This window comes from Panthera tigris, chromosome B1 (genome assembly GCF_018350195.1).
Source record: "Panthera tigris isolate Pti1 chromosome B1, P.tigris_Pti1_mat1.1, whole genome shotgun sequence".
NCBI classification, from domain to species: Eukaryota; Metazoa; Chordata; class Mammalia; order Carnivora; family Felidae; genus Panthera; species Panthera tigris.
In genome coordinates this window covers 132,485,871-132,500,456 of record NC_056663.1, presented here as the reverse complement: position 1 = coordinate 132,500,456, position 14,586 = coordinate 132,485,871, and the positions used below count along the sequence as shown (strand labels likewise).

Here is a 14,586-nt window from a genome sequence, read left to right as displayed (position 1 = left end):
TATAAATATTAAGGAAAAAACTAAAGCAAAGAAGGAGACTAGGAAATGTTTGAGAGTTTGCAATTTGAGATTAGAGTGGTTATAAAAGGTCTCTCTGAGAAGGTAACGTTTAAGCAAAGATTTGAAGAAGGTGAATGAGCGATGCATGTGGGTATCTAGGGAAAAGCATGTTGGACACAAATAATAGCAGGTGCAAAGGCCTTAGGTGGGATTTGTTTGGCATGTCGTAGACACTGATTCAGGAGGTCAGTGTGGCTGGAATGGGATGAACAATGGGGAAATTTCAGCTTGCTATATTCCATCTTGCCTCCAGGCCTTCCTTCCTTAGCTTGAGTTTAGAAGATACCAGGAAAGGAGTCTTATTGGCTCAGTTTACTATTGGCTAACCTTGGACAAATTACTGCAATCAAATACATGAGATACCCTGATTGGCTACTTCTACTAGAATCAAATGGTTTAGAGAAGAAGATATCATAGGAGAATGGGAATCATGATTATGGCCAGGTAGAACAATGTGTCTACTGCATCACCCAGTAAATATTTGTTGAATGAATTAAAGCTTATTACTTTTTTTTTTTTTTTTTTTTTTTTTTAAATAATGTGGCTATTAGGGGATGGTGGACCCAGGAGAGAAGATTAGTACTACACTGAAAAGAGAATTTGGTGAAGAAGCTCTCAACTCCTTACAGAAATCCAGTGCAGAAAAGAGAGAATTAGAGGAACAGTTGCACAAACTCTTCAGCCAGGAACATCTAGTGGTAAGAAATGGTGGTTCCCATGAAGGATTTTAGCCTCACGGATTAGTGAAAATTCCTTAAAAGTTCACCTGGAAATCTGATAGGTAAAACCTGTATATTTGAAATACATATTCATAGAAACAAATTATAGATCTTCACTGTGAATAGATTTCTGCTTAAACTTTTATAGCCCAACTTTAGGTCAGTTACATTTATTAGAATACACTTTTTTCCTCTTAGTTTTTCTTTAGACTAGATGTGAGCCAACGTGACACAGAACACACCCATCCATCCGGAAACCTTTTTAAAAAATTTACATAAATTTAGCTCTTTTGAGAGTATGTTTACATTTTAAACTACATTATTCAGAGTTTTTCTGGTTGATAACCATTTAAGTCTTATGTTTTGTCTACATACCCTTTGTGATTTAAAAAAATCACCTTATAAAGTATATGTGTACTGGTAATAAGGAAAAAGAGTTTCTTTTTTGCTGGCTTTTGTTTGAATTGCTTTGTTTTCTTTCTAGAATTAGGATTTCTTATTTATTTACGTTCAGTCTTTTGGGGTCACGTTTGTGTTAGATGGCTAGATCCAAATCTTTCCCTATATTAATAGCTTAAGTATTAGTCTTTACTAAATTTACTTATAGATCTTCTTTTTTAAACTAAAAAAATCTTTGTATGTCTGAAACTATAATCACAGAAATTATATATATATATAAAATATACTTATATATAATCACAGAAAAATACTTATAGAGCCTTTAAAAAAGTCATATGGCGCAAATAAGACTATTCTCAAATTATGAAATTAGAGTCTGAAGAGTTGAGGGTTTTGTGAATTTTAAAGCTGACCTTGAGAATACTTATCCTAGGAAATTTAAAACAAGCATGTGGAATGTTACATGAAAGTTTCTATGATACTTACATTTCACTTGTGAAAGGTGAAATAAGGAGTCACTTATTATCAAGGGGTTTTAAAATGGAGCTGAGAGGCCTTTAGGGAGGTGGGACTTACGTACTTCCTCACCAGGTGGAGCCCTGATCTTTTAAACTGGGCTAAACCGCAAATACTCCAAAGACTACACAAACACCTGCAACTTGCTACAAAAGGGACTTGCTTAGTGATAGCCTTAGCAACCAATTATGTTCACTCAAGATTAGTTTTCTGCAGCAACGCCAATCAAAATTCTTTGAAAACAACTTATACAAGCATTTTCTTTCCATCTTAAAAACCTCTGACTTTGCTCCCTAGTGGGACGCTGGGTTGCTACCCACATCTCTGTACCCAGAATTGCAGTTCTCTGATAATAAATAAATGCTTAATTATTGCCTCCTGACAATTTTAGGTTGGCACTTTTTTCTTACTGTAGTAAAAAATACATGACATATAATTTACCATCTTAACTTTGTAATGTACAGTTAATTATATGCACACTGCTTTGTAATAGGATATTTACATTTCCGATGTAGCAGGCATCTGCTCCGCCCATTCGTGTTTGACTGTACACCTTTTTTGTCTGCTTCCTTTTAAAAATAGATATATAAAGGATATGTCGATGATCCTCGAAACACTGATAATGCATGGATGGAGACAGAAGCTGTGAACTACCATGATGAAACAGGTAAACTTGTGTTTATTAAACTGACTTGATAAGAGGCACTCTGGTATTTGCGGAATGAATTCTCATCAAAGAGCAATTTCCTTTTCTTTCTTTTTTTTTTTTTTAAGTTTATTTATTCTGAGAGAGAGCGTGAGCAAGCAGGAGAGGGACAGAGAGAGAGAGGGGGAGAGAGAATCCCAAGCAGGCTCTGTGCTGTCAGCAAACCATGAGATCATGACCAGAGCCAACACCGAGAGTCGGCTGCTTAACTGACTGAGCCACCCAGGTGCCTTTCTTCTTTTAGAAAGAGCGTGCAAGCAGGGGGAGAGGGGAAGAGACAGAAAGAGAGAGGGGATCTCAAGCAGGCTTCATGCTCAGCATGGAGCCCAATGACGGGCTCAGTCCTTCGACTCTGGGATCATGACCTGAACTGAAATCAAGAGTTGGCTCCTCGACTGAGCCTTCCAGGTGCTGCAGCATTTGCTTTTTTAAAAGCTCTTGATAAGCATTGCCAAATTGTCCTACAGAAATAGTCTATTTACATTCCCAACAGTGATTAAGAGCTTTATTTTTAATTTTTTTTGATAATTATAAAGATTTTAATAAATATATTTATTTGTAAATATAAATATTTTCATTTACGATTTCTGGTTTGGTGTCATGGTTATTTATTTGGGGGGGGGGCACGGGGGGAAGGGGCAGAGGGAGAGGGAGAAAGAGACTCCCAAGCAGGCTCCAAGTTATATGCCCAGAGCCTGATGCAGAGCTGGATCCCATGTTGTCTGTGCTATCAGTGAACCATGAGATCATGACCTGAGCTGAAACCAAGAGTCAGACACTTACCTGACTGAGCTACTCAGGCACCCCCATGCTTATTTTAGAGTTTTAATTTTTTTTTAACATTTATTTATTTTTGAGACAGAGCATGAATGGGGGAGGGGCAGAGAGAGAGAGGGAGACACAGAATCGGAAGCAGGCTCCAGGTTCTGAGCCATCAGCCCAGAGCCTGACGCGGGGCTCGAACTCACGGACCGTGAGATCGTGACCTGAGCTGAGGTCGGATGCTTAACCGACTGAGCCACCCAGGCGCCCCCCACCCCATGCTTATTTTAGAAAGGTCCACTTAAGAGTGTAAAATGAATTGCCAATAATTGTTTTTCTTTTTTTACATTTAAATCTCCAATCCCTCTAGAACTTGTTTTGATGTAAGTTTCATACTCATTTAATACGAACTTTTTTTTTTTTTTTTAAAGCTAAAGCCAATATTCTTACTTTTTAAAGAGAAAAGCTTCCTTACTGGTGCCTCTACTTAAAATTTAGCAATGTGGTTAAAATTTGGGCATTTGGAAAATTTGGAACCTTCTAGTTATTAATTCCCTGGGGCACCTAATACAATAATGATTTAAATTGTTTTCAGTAAGAATACTTGAAGCTACAGAGTTATGTTGAAAAGGACATAAATAAATGAATTACTTTCTCTTGGTGATGTTGTGCTTTGGCAATAGGTGAGATAATGGATAACCTTACCCTAGAAGCTGGAGATGATGCTGGAAAAGTGAAATGGGTGGACATCAGTGATCAACTCCAGCTTTATGCCAGTCACTCTCAATTCATCAAACTTGTGGCAGAGAAACGAGATGCACACTGGAGTGAGAACTCTGATGCTGAGTGTCGCGGGTTGTAGCCTCATCTCTGTGTCAGCCAAGTGCAGAAGAGCACGTGGTGAAAAGAAGGCGGTACCACAGAGCTCATAGGATAGATAAGGGGGGCAGGCACGGTCACTTGGAAATTATTTCATTCACTTTCAAAACTGTTTGCATTTAGAAGGTTTTAGTCAGAATAAAATTAGTAAATATGATGAAATGCAACACATAATTTTTCTGCTTTCCAGTCAGAAGAAATAAAAACAACATATTTTTTATGTATTCTATTTAAGCATGGTTTAAACCAAATCGAAACAGCTGATGCTCTTTGAAGAACCATAACCTCAATAAAGATAAATTTAGGGTCAGCCATTACTTCTGCCTTCCATGTTAGTTCTTTCTTTTCTTTTTTTCCTGTTGATCTAGGGTCTGAAGGATGTTCCTGGCATAAATATCAGGCTCCTTTAGGAGAACACTGCCAGTGTCTAACCTGTCTTTAAATTATTTGCTTTATGTGATGTTGTTGAAGCTGATTTAAAAAATGAAAACCTTGTTTTGACTTCAGAATTACCAGTTTATTGAGGAAATTGATCTTGATAATAAAGATCAATATCAATGAACAGCTCGTGTTCTCATTTTTTAAAAATTCTGAATTTAAAAATATGTCCTGGAAATTAGTAATTTAAATTGATGTATTTATTTCACTCTATTGTAACTGTATGTATCATAAATAAAGTAAAAATACATGTTCAGGGGCACCTGGGTGGCTCAGTTGGTTGTGTCCAACTTTTAATTTTGGCTCAGGTCATGATCCCAGGGTTGTGAGATCGAGCCCCATGTTGGGCTCCACACTCACCATGGAGCCTGCTTGGGATATTCATTCTCTCTCTCTCTTCCTCTGCCTCTCTCCTCCACCCATGCTTTCTCTAAGAAGTAAAATAAAAATAAAAATAGATGTTCAGAAAGGATTGAAATGAGAGAGGGAAGCCTTTGAGAGTTAAACATATTATTTGTTAGGAAGGGAATAAGGATTGGAATAGGTTTTTGAGAGGCCCACCGTTAACATAATAATTCCCAGAGAAAGGAAAGAGTTGTTGACGTTCTAGATACTTAGGGAAGAAGAATGAAAATAATACTTGTCTTAGTGGACATGTGTATTACATCCTGGCTAAGATATTTATTGAGAAAATCCCATGATATTTACTCCTGTCAACCTTGAGTAGGGACCATCATAATTCCGTCTTCATTCTAGTTGGGTTACAGATGGGGCATCTGAAGAAAAGGAGGTGTAAGGGATAGAGACATGGTGGTTTCCTTTTCTTCACATATTTGAAAAAGGTATTAGGCTTATTCTGTAGCTTGAGAACAGAACTTGGGCTAATGTAAATCAGAAGTCCCCTCAACCCCTGCTAATTTAGTGTCAAAGCTACTTTTACTTTGGTGGTAAACCTGAACTAAACTGACAGGAAGCTTTTTCCTCATTAGTGCGACTTAAGGTTTGCTGAGAAACATTAGAATGTTTGATTTCCAGATGCTGTTTCAGACCCCTCTGGAAGAGTTACAAGGTTTAAGTATGGTATTAATTTTCTAAAATCCATAAAATCCTGGTCCCTGGTATGTAATAAGGGACTTGTGCTTGACCAGGATGACCCGCTCACTAGCTGAGGGGTAGGATGGCCTTCTCCCAGAATCAGAGTTGAATTCTACTTTTACTGTTTGGCAGGAAGAGACTGCTTTTTCCTGGCACTGAATAGAATTTTTAAAGCTGCTTACAAAAGCTTTTGAGAAAGTTTGAGCAATTCCCTGAAGGTCAACATTTACTTACATCTAATAGTGTTGAAACATTTAAATTGACATTAGAAAAGATAGTAGGTAATATTTTATTTAAAGAATGATTAAAGCACATGGTCTATTGATAATGAATTCTTCATGGCATTTTAGAGTTTTCTCTGGAACATTTCTAAAGTATGCAAAATTATAAAATAGAAGTAATCTTCTGATAAGTGTTATAAATATCCAGCATCATCTATAATAAGAAAAACCATATTAAAATTTTAGTTGAAGACCTTTCTGGAGGAATATTTGCTCCTATATCACTAGGTGATATTGATGCCATATTTGCTTTTCTTATATTTTAGGTGTAAGGAAGAATACTGTCTGAATACTTTTTATCTAAAAATATTTTACTATTTAGTAAAATAGTAATAACAGATACCATTTACTGAGTATCTACATTATATCATGCAATCCTCACAACAATCCTCTGAAGTTAGGTGGTATTATTTCCATTTCACAGGTGAAAATGATCCTTCTAAAGATTTTCCCAAGGTTATTCAGTAAGGGACAGAGCTGGGATTTGAATCCAGGTCTGCCAGGTTCTGAAACTTATTCTGTATTGTATTCCCTACTAAGGTCCTGAAGCTTTGATGATTTGTTGTGTTAAGTCTGCAGTTTGGAAGATTATATATTATTTAAGCAGTACTCACGTTAACAGTAACACACTTAATGGTTTATGACTTGACTTTAAGGTCACAGCTGATTTAATTAGCATCACTGTAACTGTTTGCATAATTTGAACCCAAAGAGAATTTCCTTGATAATATCTGAACCTAAGGATATGTGGTGGCAATTCGGTGTTTGTCTTGCCAGCATTTCAGACTCAAATGGAAGCATATGCTAAACTTGCATAGTAAGAACATAACAATCTAAAACCTGAATATTTGGCACTTGAAAATTCCAACCACTTTTAGAAGCTAAATGCTATATTTTCTTACAGTATAAGAAACGGTGATTGGTATTATTTTGTAACATATTTGTGAGGTTTTAATAAACTGATTTAAAAATACATCATTTGAAGGAAGCATTTATAATTTAAGTAGGCTAATTACTGCTTTCATCAGTACACCTTTCATCATGCTATTAATTTATCAATATGGATGTGACCTGAGACTATTAAACTCCTAAGATAAAAAAAAAATTAAATATATAGTAGTACTTGAAAGATATTTGGAGATTTTACTAACCTTAGTATATAACTTCTGACATAGGAGGGAGAGAATTATCTCTGCCAAAATAAACAATACAGATTACAGTTATTATATGAAGGTATTCTTGCCATGATTTCTTCTTTGCTTCCACTCACATCTCCCATCTTATGGTTATTTTATTGCTGATGGGTTAGTATTCATACAATCATGTGTATTGGCAGATAGAAAATAACATGATCCTGTTACATCTTAAATGCTGATAAATTGAATCCTCAACTGGGTTTTTCTGCAACAAAGCACTTCCCTTCTCCCACTTGGCCTTTGATGGCCTGATAAGAGCATTTGAAGTGGTAAGAAATACTAAGTAAGCATTTGGGGGCAATGAAATGTATAAGGAGGAAAACGGGTGAAATCCAATTTCTTTCTCAAAATTGGGACTCAGAATATTTTGACTCATTAGCTTCTCTCAAGGTAGATTAACATTAATTTATATATAATTAATAATTTTGATTGACATTAATTCAGATATTTAAAAAAGGAATATATCTATCTTTTGTATGTATTTTCAATTAGCAATAATCGTGCCTTGGATAAACCTCATTGGCTATGATACACCCACTGCACAAAGCTTATCTTTTGTATATATTTTAAAGTGAGAACAAACTTGGATGAGAGTCAAAGAAGTCTCAAGATTTGTAGCCTCTCCATCGAGCAAGCTGATGCTTTGGTGTTAAGGAGATGTTTTGCCTTGCCTTGAAATGAGGCTATTTCTAGATTTGGTAGTTTCACAGCAGACTTTTCTGCTTACTATAAATTGTCCATAAAACAAAAACAAGCTTGAGGAAAAATTTATTGTTTGAAATTTCTTAACATTGCATATACTTCGTAGGCTGAAATTTTGTCAAATACCATGGTATTATGAAAATACCTTTTTAGACCTGCAGAAATTCTGATCTAAATTGTTTAGAGTTTATAACTCAGGAGCTCTAATTTGGGTAAGTCAGTTGGGTTTGATTCTGCCATATATTTTTATAGTTGAGGAGAGTTATTCTTACCTTTCCTGATCTTAAATGTCACTTGTTTTTATCAATATAATCATAGAAATAAAGTCTTACCCCAAAGAAGCCCTAAAAGATAAAAAAATAAAGGCATTACCTTCAGTCCATTAAATAGGTTTATACTTTATAATAACTTAAAAATTAATATGAGGGGCGCCTGGGTGGCTCAGTTGGTTAAGCGTCACACTTCCGCTTAGATCATGATCTCGTGGTTTGTGAGTCTGAGCCCCGCATCCGGCTCTGTGCTGACAGCTCAGAGCCTGGAACCTGCTTCAGATTCTGTGTCTCCCCTCTCTCTGCCCCTCCAGTGCTCATGCTTTGTCTCTCTGTGTCTCTCAATAATAAATAAACATTAAAATTAAAATTAATATGAACTTACCTCAAGTTCGTTCAGAATAGAAGTGATTAACTGAAAGAAGAAAAATCGATCAATGCTAGTGCTGTTAATGGGCTTATTTTTTTAACATATTTGTAACTTAGCACACATATAAGCTAATTTTCTATATGAAAATTTGTTTTTATTGAAAAATGAATTCCATTTTATTTAGAGGTTTATTTACATGATATAAGATTTTAAAATGAATGTGCAATATCTAGATTTAAATTCCCTTAATTCACAGAAATATCTTATTGTAATTCTATTTACTGTATCTGAAGAATAAAAACTTGAACAGTTAAGAAACTCACTGTGTACATATCCATGCAAGTGCTAGGTTTCTTGAAGTATGAAAATTCCCTATGTGAATGATACTTGACCCAAAATTTTAGGACAACTATAAATACTTGGCTTCAAGAGTTTGTTTACACAAGCGGTGTCACTGGAAAAGTATTGCTTTGCAGCTTCCACGGGTCCTTCTGTCGTAACAGACTGGCAGCTTGCTCAAGGAATTGACCAGTGAAAGAAAGTGAATCCCTTCGTATTTGTAGAGCTGTCCATCCCGGTGTGTATGCAAGAATATGTAAGTCAAACACTGTCCCAATGTTTGCTTAGGCAAGAACAATACCTGAGGTGGTGTTTGTTTCTTAAGGGTGACTCTTCCAAGTTTCTGACTTAACTAGGATTCCTGGGAGAATCCTGGGCTATGAAGGTATGGCAGGTGTAGAAGTTATTCTGTCAGAATTCTTTCCAGGATATAGGTTGTGGCCAAGAGTACTTCTAAAAATTTTCCAAAAAAGAAAGTATAAATAGGTATTAAGTGTCCAGATCTGGTAATGTGAATGAGTCCTGTATCTGAGGAGTATATTTGCACTGGAAGAGACCTGGGAGGTAAACCGATACCTTTACCCAGGGTCACACAGCTAATTTAATTGTAAAAGAGATTTAAATCAAGAGAGAAATTAGAATCTAAGAGAGGTTTGAATCTAGGCTTTCCAACCACAGGCCAGTGCTCTTTCTGCAGGTTTTGATATAAAGGTGAACTTGCCAATTTTGTAATCGTTAATGATTAATCATTGAAGGCAGTTTCCTAAAACATTTTTCGTTAGAAATATGCTAGAGTTTTTATTGTCTGCCATTTGGAAATGGACTATAACATTGCTTAAACAGAGTGGATTATGGGAAGAGCACTAGCACTTGAACTCAAGAGACTTAGGTTCTTATTGATTAGACTCAGAAGCTTGTTTGGTCTCAAGTTTCTGGGACACTTAAATATTCCTCAAGATGGTTGGCTTTAAATAGTCTCAAATCCTGAAAAATTTTATCTCCGGCACACGAATGATTTAGGCCTAAGTTTCTGACATTTTTACAAAATACTGCCATGTCCCTGATTCTAAGATACACCAATTGTAAAATGTACCATTTTAAATGATAGTATTTTAAAGAAAAAAGAAATCTTAGAATAAATGTATCTGTTGTGAGATGTGTCTTGATTTCAGAAAATGTTTAAGTATGAAAAATATGTTTTTAGATAAGGAAATGGAATTTTCCAGTGTTATCTTTTGTAACTCCACTCAAGTATTTCTCCTCTGTTTTCATGAACTAATATTCTGAATAACTTACTGTATCAATAAAGGGCCTTATTAAAAAATTGAATTGTGTGCCTTTCATCTAAAAAAAAAGCAGCATTATCTATTGGAACTTAGCTTTGATAATCTTTAATGTATAATGTGTTTATGCTAATGCTTCATTAGTGAAGAAATAAGTCTTTTTCATTTCTCCAAAAGGAATTTATTCTGTAAGTCTAAGTCTTTTGACTCTTCACTTTCACCCTCATCAGTGATGGAAAAGGTTGTTTTGTCAATTTATAGTTTGTATGAATTGAATAATGAATGTAGCACTGTTTGTTTGTAGAATGTAGAAATGAACTGAGATTGTTTTTTGACTTTGAATTTAATAGCTGTGATTTATTTTGTTTCCAAATGAATTAGACTAATAAAGACAAATTTTTATGATGAGCTGGCCTATCTTATAAAGGGAGTTGAATGTAATATGTCTATGAACTTTATAGATTAACAGGGCAGATATATTTACCGTTATAAGATCATTAAGTGTCAGGACCTAGAATAAAGGAAATGCAGTTAAATAATCAGGGAGTTGTAATTCAGCATTTTAACTATCTTTTCTATGTTATACATTTTATATTACCTTGATTAATGAACACATGCTTTTTAGAATTCTTAGATTTCTAAAATTATGGCATTAAGATTCATATTCACTAATATTTTAAGTACCCATCCTCCCTTCAAACCTATATTTCTGGAAGCATATAGTCCACATTTTCTTTCGTGGTCTCCAAACATAGCAGGGACTTCTCGGAAAGATCATTAAACTTAGGCTCACTGGGTTGGAGCAAAGACTGTATTTTAGGATCACTTCCTTATGAAAGAAATACTTTAATAATGTCATTCCCTATCATTGTAATAGTATCATTTAAAAATTTAGTAACAGTATGCTATAATATATACAACATATTTTTTGGTTTGTGACTAAGTCAATCTCGTCATGTAATTTTCCCTCCATTCAGCAAAATCCTGTAAAAAATGAAATCCTTTTATAACACGACCATAACCTTAAATCTAGTTCAAAGGATTCTAGGACAGATTCCATTTCAATTAGAATGTATTTTTCTCTCATTAATGGCAGATGGAAGCATAAGGTTTTAGAGGTAAAATGGGCTTTATAAATAATTCACTGTTTTATACTTTCTTAAAGGAAACTTTAAGTATAATTACCTGATTTGGATAATAAGGAAAAGGAAAAGGTATTGGAATCTACAAAAAAAGAAGGAAAACAAGTGAAGTGTGAATAAAACAATTTTGTTTTAGCTTTTTTCCTAATTTACTTATCCTTCCATCCATCCATCCATCCAATATTTATTGAACAATTATATGCTCTCAACGAGCCCACCTTCTACTTGGTGGAGCTTAGATTCTAATGGATTTTAAATCATTTTTTTTTCTCTCTCAAGACATATGCTTCTTTTGCTTCATTAGTCAAATCTAAAGCCAAAAGGAATCTGTTTGATGTGTTTGATAATTCTTGCAAATTCACCACCAGTTTGTCTACAGTAGTTGATTCTTTGCTTGCTTTTTAATACTACTCTGCCATCTGGTGGAAGGAAGAGTTTCCACTTCAAATGCTAGGGATTCTTTACTGCCACACAGATTTACATAAGATGTTAACAGAGACTCTTATATTCTAATTATAAACCAAAACTTCAGAATTTTTCATTAATTTGAAAAAAATATTTCTGGATTTCAGCCAAAACAACAACAGCAGCAGCAACAACACCACTACCACAAAAGGGAAACAATGCCCCCGCCCCTTGACTAAAACCAAAATGATTAGCAATTAATGATAAATCCAAGTAGTCAGAAATTTAGTGGCTAGGATTCAAGTAGGATACGTGAAAACATTAAAGGGAAAGACTTCCACTGAGGACCTCAACTTTAGTGACAAATTTCCAAAAGCCTACTTAAAGTTGAGAAACAGTTTGAAGTTAAATACAAGCAAAAGGAAGGTGCTTATTACATTTAGATATAACACTATGCAAAATCATGTTTATTTTAAAAATAGGTGGTAGACAAGAAGTTAAGCCAGATGCTATTTTAAAATGTGTGTGAATTTTTCACAGCATCATTGCTTAAATACTGTCCAAATTTAACATGTCTCCAATCTGTGTTGCAACCTCATTGTACTGATCATTCTTCTCCCAAACTGCCATGTCCTCAGGTCCCTCAGATACATTTGCTGTTCCCTCTGCCTGCAGTGCGCGCCCCCCCACCCCCCATCCCTCATGATCTGGCTCAGGTAATGTCTCCTCTGTGAATGAAGTCTTTGACCCACAGCCTAAGCCAACTTTGTATTTGCACCTAGAAGTACTTATCAAAATACATTTTTACATTTATGAATCTTTTTCTCATCAGACTGTGAACTTAGCTCATAATTTTTGTATTTCTAGCACTCACTATAGACCCTATCATGCAGTACACACTCAGTAAATATCAATTGAATGCTATCTGTCTGTACAAATGTAAGTATTACATATAAAGTGAAGGAAATTCTATTTGTATATTTAGCACTGTTCTGGGCTTTATTAAAAGATGTCCAAGAATCCAGACATTAGGAGAGGTTGGAGAGGATCCAGCAGAAAGAGCAAAATAATTATACTGTTTGACCTGTGGGAGAAAGCTGAAAAAACAAAAACTTTTTAGAAAAAAGTAAGTAGCAAGATGACTTAGAAAAAGAACAGGTATTATAGAAAGAGTTTAGTATATCCTTCATGAAGTGCAACTAGGCTCATCACAGTCAAAGAAAATTCAGTATAAACACCTTTTTGATGGCAAGTATAGGACATTGAAAGAAGTCACCAAAAATTTTGGGGAAAATTTGCTAGCTCCTTGTCACACTCCCCGCAGGCTATGCGGGGAGAGGGTGTGAATAGCTCGTGCCTGGCAACATGTGAAAGCCCCAAATTTTAAATTTAATAACTATCATCTAACTAATAAGTGGTTTTTTAATGTTTGTTTGTTTGTTTGCAATTTGAGACTCCCCAAACCCATGTTTACCAAGGGCAGTTGTGGAGGTGGGGGAAACAGGATCTGAGGAAAAAATGATGGTCCTTGTGGCGGGTAAAAACCAAGTCTCTGAAAAAAAGAGACATGATGCCAGTCATTTCAGACAACTGTAAACTTTTAAAATGATGAACATGTCATTTGAAAAAAACAACTAGAAGTTTACCTGTCCACTGGAACTTCCTCCAGATGGTTCAAGCTTGTAAAACAGCACCGGCAACAAGGTAAAGCAACATATGGCAAGACATTATTTATTACAAAGAGATTTGATGAGAATAGGTAACAAGCCACTATTGAGCGTTACGCTGGTCAGTGGTGTACCTTCACTTCTGAAATGAAAAGCAGTTGTGTATCCAATGGGGAAAGGTTGAATTAATTTTGTCCAGTGATTTAGAAGGTGTACTTTTAGCTTTTAAACTTATTTCCAAATGACGTTTTTATTTACATTTCTTAAGAGTAATTACATGTTGCATGCCTCTTTATCTTCGAATCAGCAATGATCTCAATTTCATTCTCAGCATTTAGAAGTTCAAAGTGAAGAGCATGTAGAAATGTAAATTTAAATTTGGAATCCCCAAACACAAAGTTTGAAAGCTCCCTCACTTTGAAAGCTCCTTTGTTAAAAAATGTGCAGGAAAGAGGATTTCTTGTCTACTTGGTGTCCTCCGTATTCAGACTGTAATCGACACAGATCACACTCAGAGATCTCATTTGTATAGATGTGGAAGGCACGGGTATAGTCAGCATGAGATGGTTTGGGGTAAAGGCATTATAATGAAACCCAATTCAAACTACATAACTAAGACCCAGGTCACTGTGGAATTTGAGTTCTAGCTTCCTAAATTTATTTGAGAACTTCCTATTTTCCACTTAGGACTCTTATGTGCTTTAGAAACATTTTTATTATATTTGCACTACTCTGAGGTAGTTCTTAGGACTCATTTTACAGACTGGGAAGTCATGGGTTAGTTCCTTGCTCAAGGTCACGTGGTTTACAGATGCTATGTGGAACTGAGATTTGTGCTGAGACCACTGGGCTGAGGAACAGTGATAAATTCCTGATTCTATAACTTCCTTGGACTCTACCTTTCTCTTTTGTGAAAGGAAAAGATACAGGATATGCCTCCTAGCCCAGAAATACTAGCTCTAGAATGGAAATGGAGTGGAAAATGGAGGCGATGTACTCACAGGGATGGGCAGAGCAGCGGCAGTGCTCAAAAGGCCAGCCAAGAGGAGAACTTTCATTCTGAAGGAAGAGTCTGGAATTAAAGGGTTAGAAGATTTTTAGTTTTTTCTAAGTCCCATTCCTGTCGTAAATAGGCTGCTTAGTTAGAGGTATTGCAATAGTGGTCAGGCTAAATTATGCCTCAATTCAGGTTTTGTAAGCCTAGAACAGAGCTTTAAAAAACTTTGGATGCCTTTAGACAAGACATGCATTCTCTGGCTCATAACATTGCACACACTTCATACACTTCCTTATAATCTCATAGTTCAACATACTTGTTTGGCCCCTGAACTTATTTGAATTTGCAGTCTCTACCCACC

At 35.5% G+C, this 14,586-nt stretch overlaps 1 protein-coding gene and 1 pseudogene across 6 annotated transcripts in view; one reads left to right on the top strand and one right to left on the bottom strand.

Annotated features, from left to right (window-relative positions):
- Positions 1 to 4,603, top strand: part of NUDT9 (nudix hydrolase 9) — a 39,491-nt gene extending 34,888 nt beyond the window's left edge. For all 6 annotated transcript variants that reach the window (XM_042984212.1, XM_042984213.1, XM_042984215.1 and 3 more), the window contains 3 exons: positions 612 to 758; positions 2,277 to 2,361; positions 3,846 to 4,603. In XM_042984212.1, coding sequence (XP_042840146.1) covers positions 612 to 758; positions 2,277 to 2,361; positions 3,846 to 4,024 — 411 coding nt within the window. In that variant the 3' untranslated portion in view covers positions 4,025 to 4,603. The remainder of the gene's footprint in view (positions 1 to 611; positions 759 to 2,276; positions 2,362 to 3,845) is intronic.
- A 2,869-nt stretch (positions 4,604 to 7,472) lies between these two features.
- Positions 7,473 to 7,600, bottom strand: LOC122238158 (annotated as a pseudogene).
- Positions 7,601 to 14,586: the final 6,986 nt, after the last annotated feature.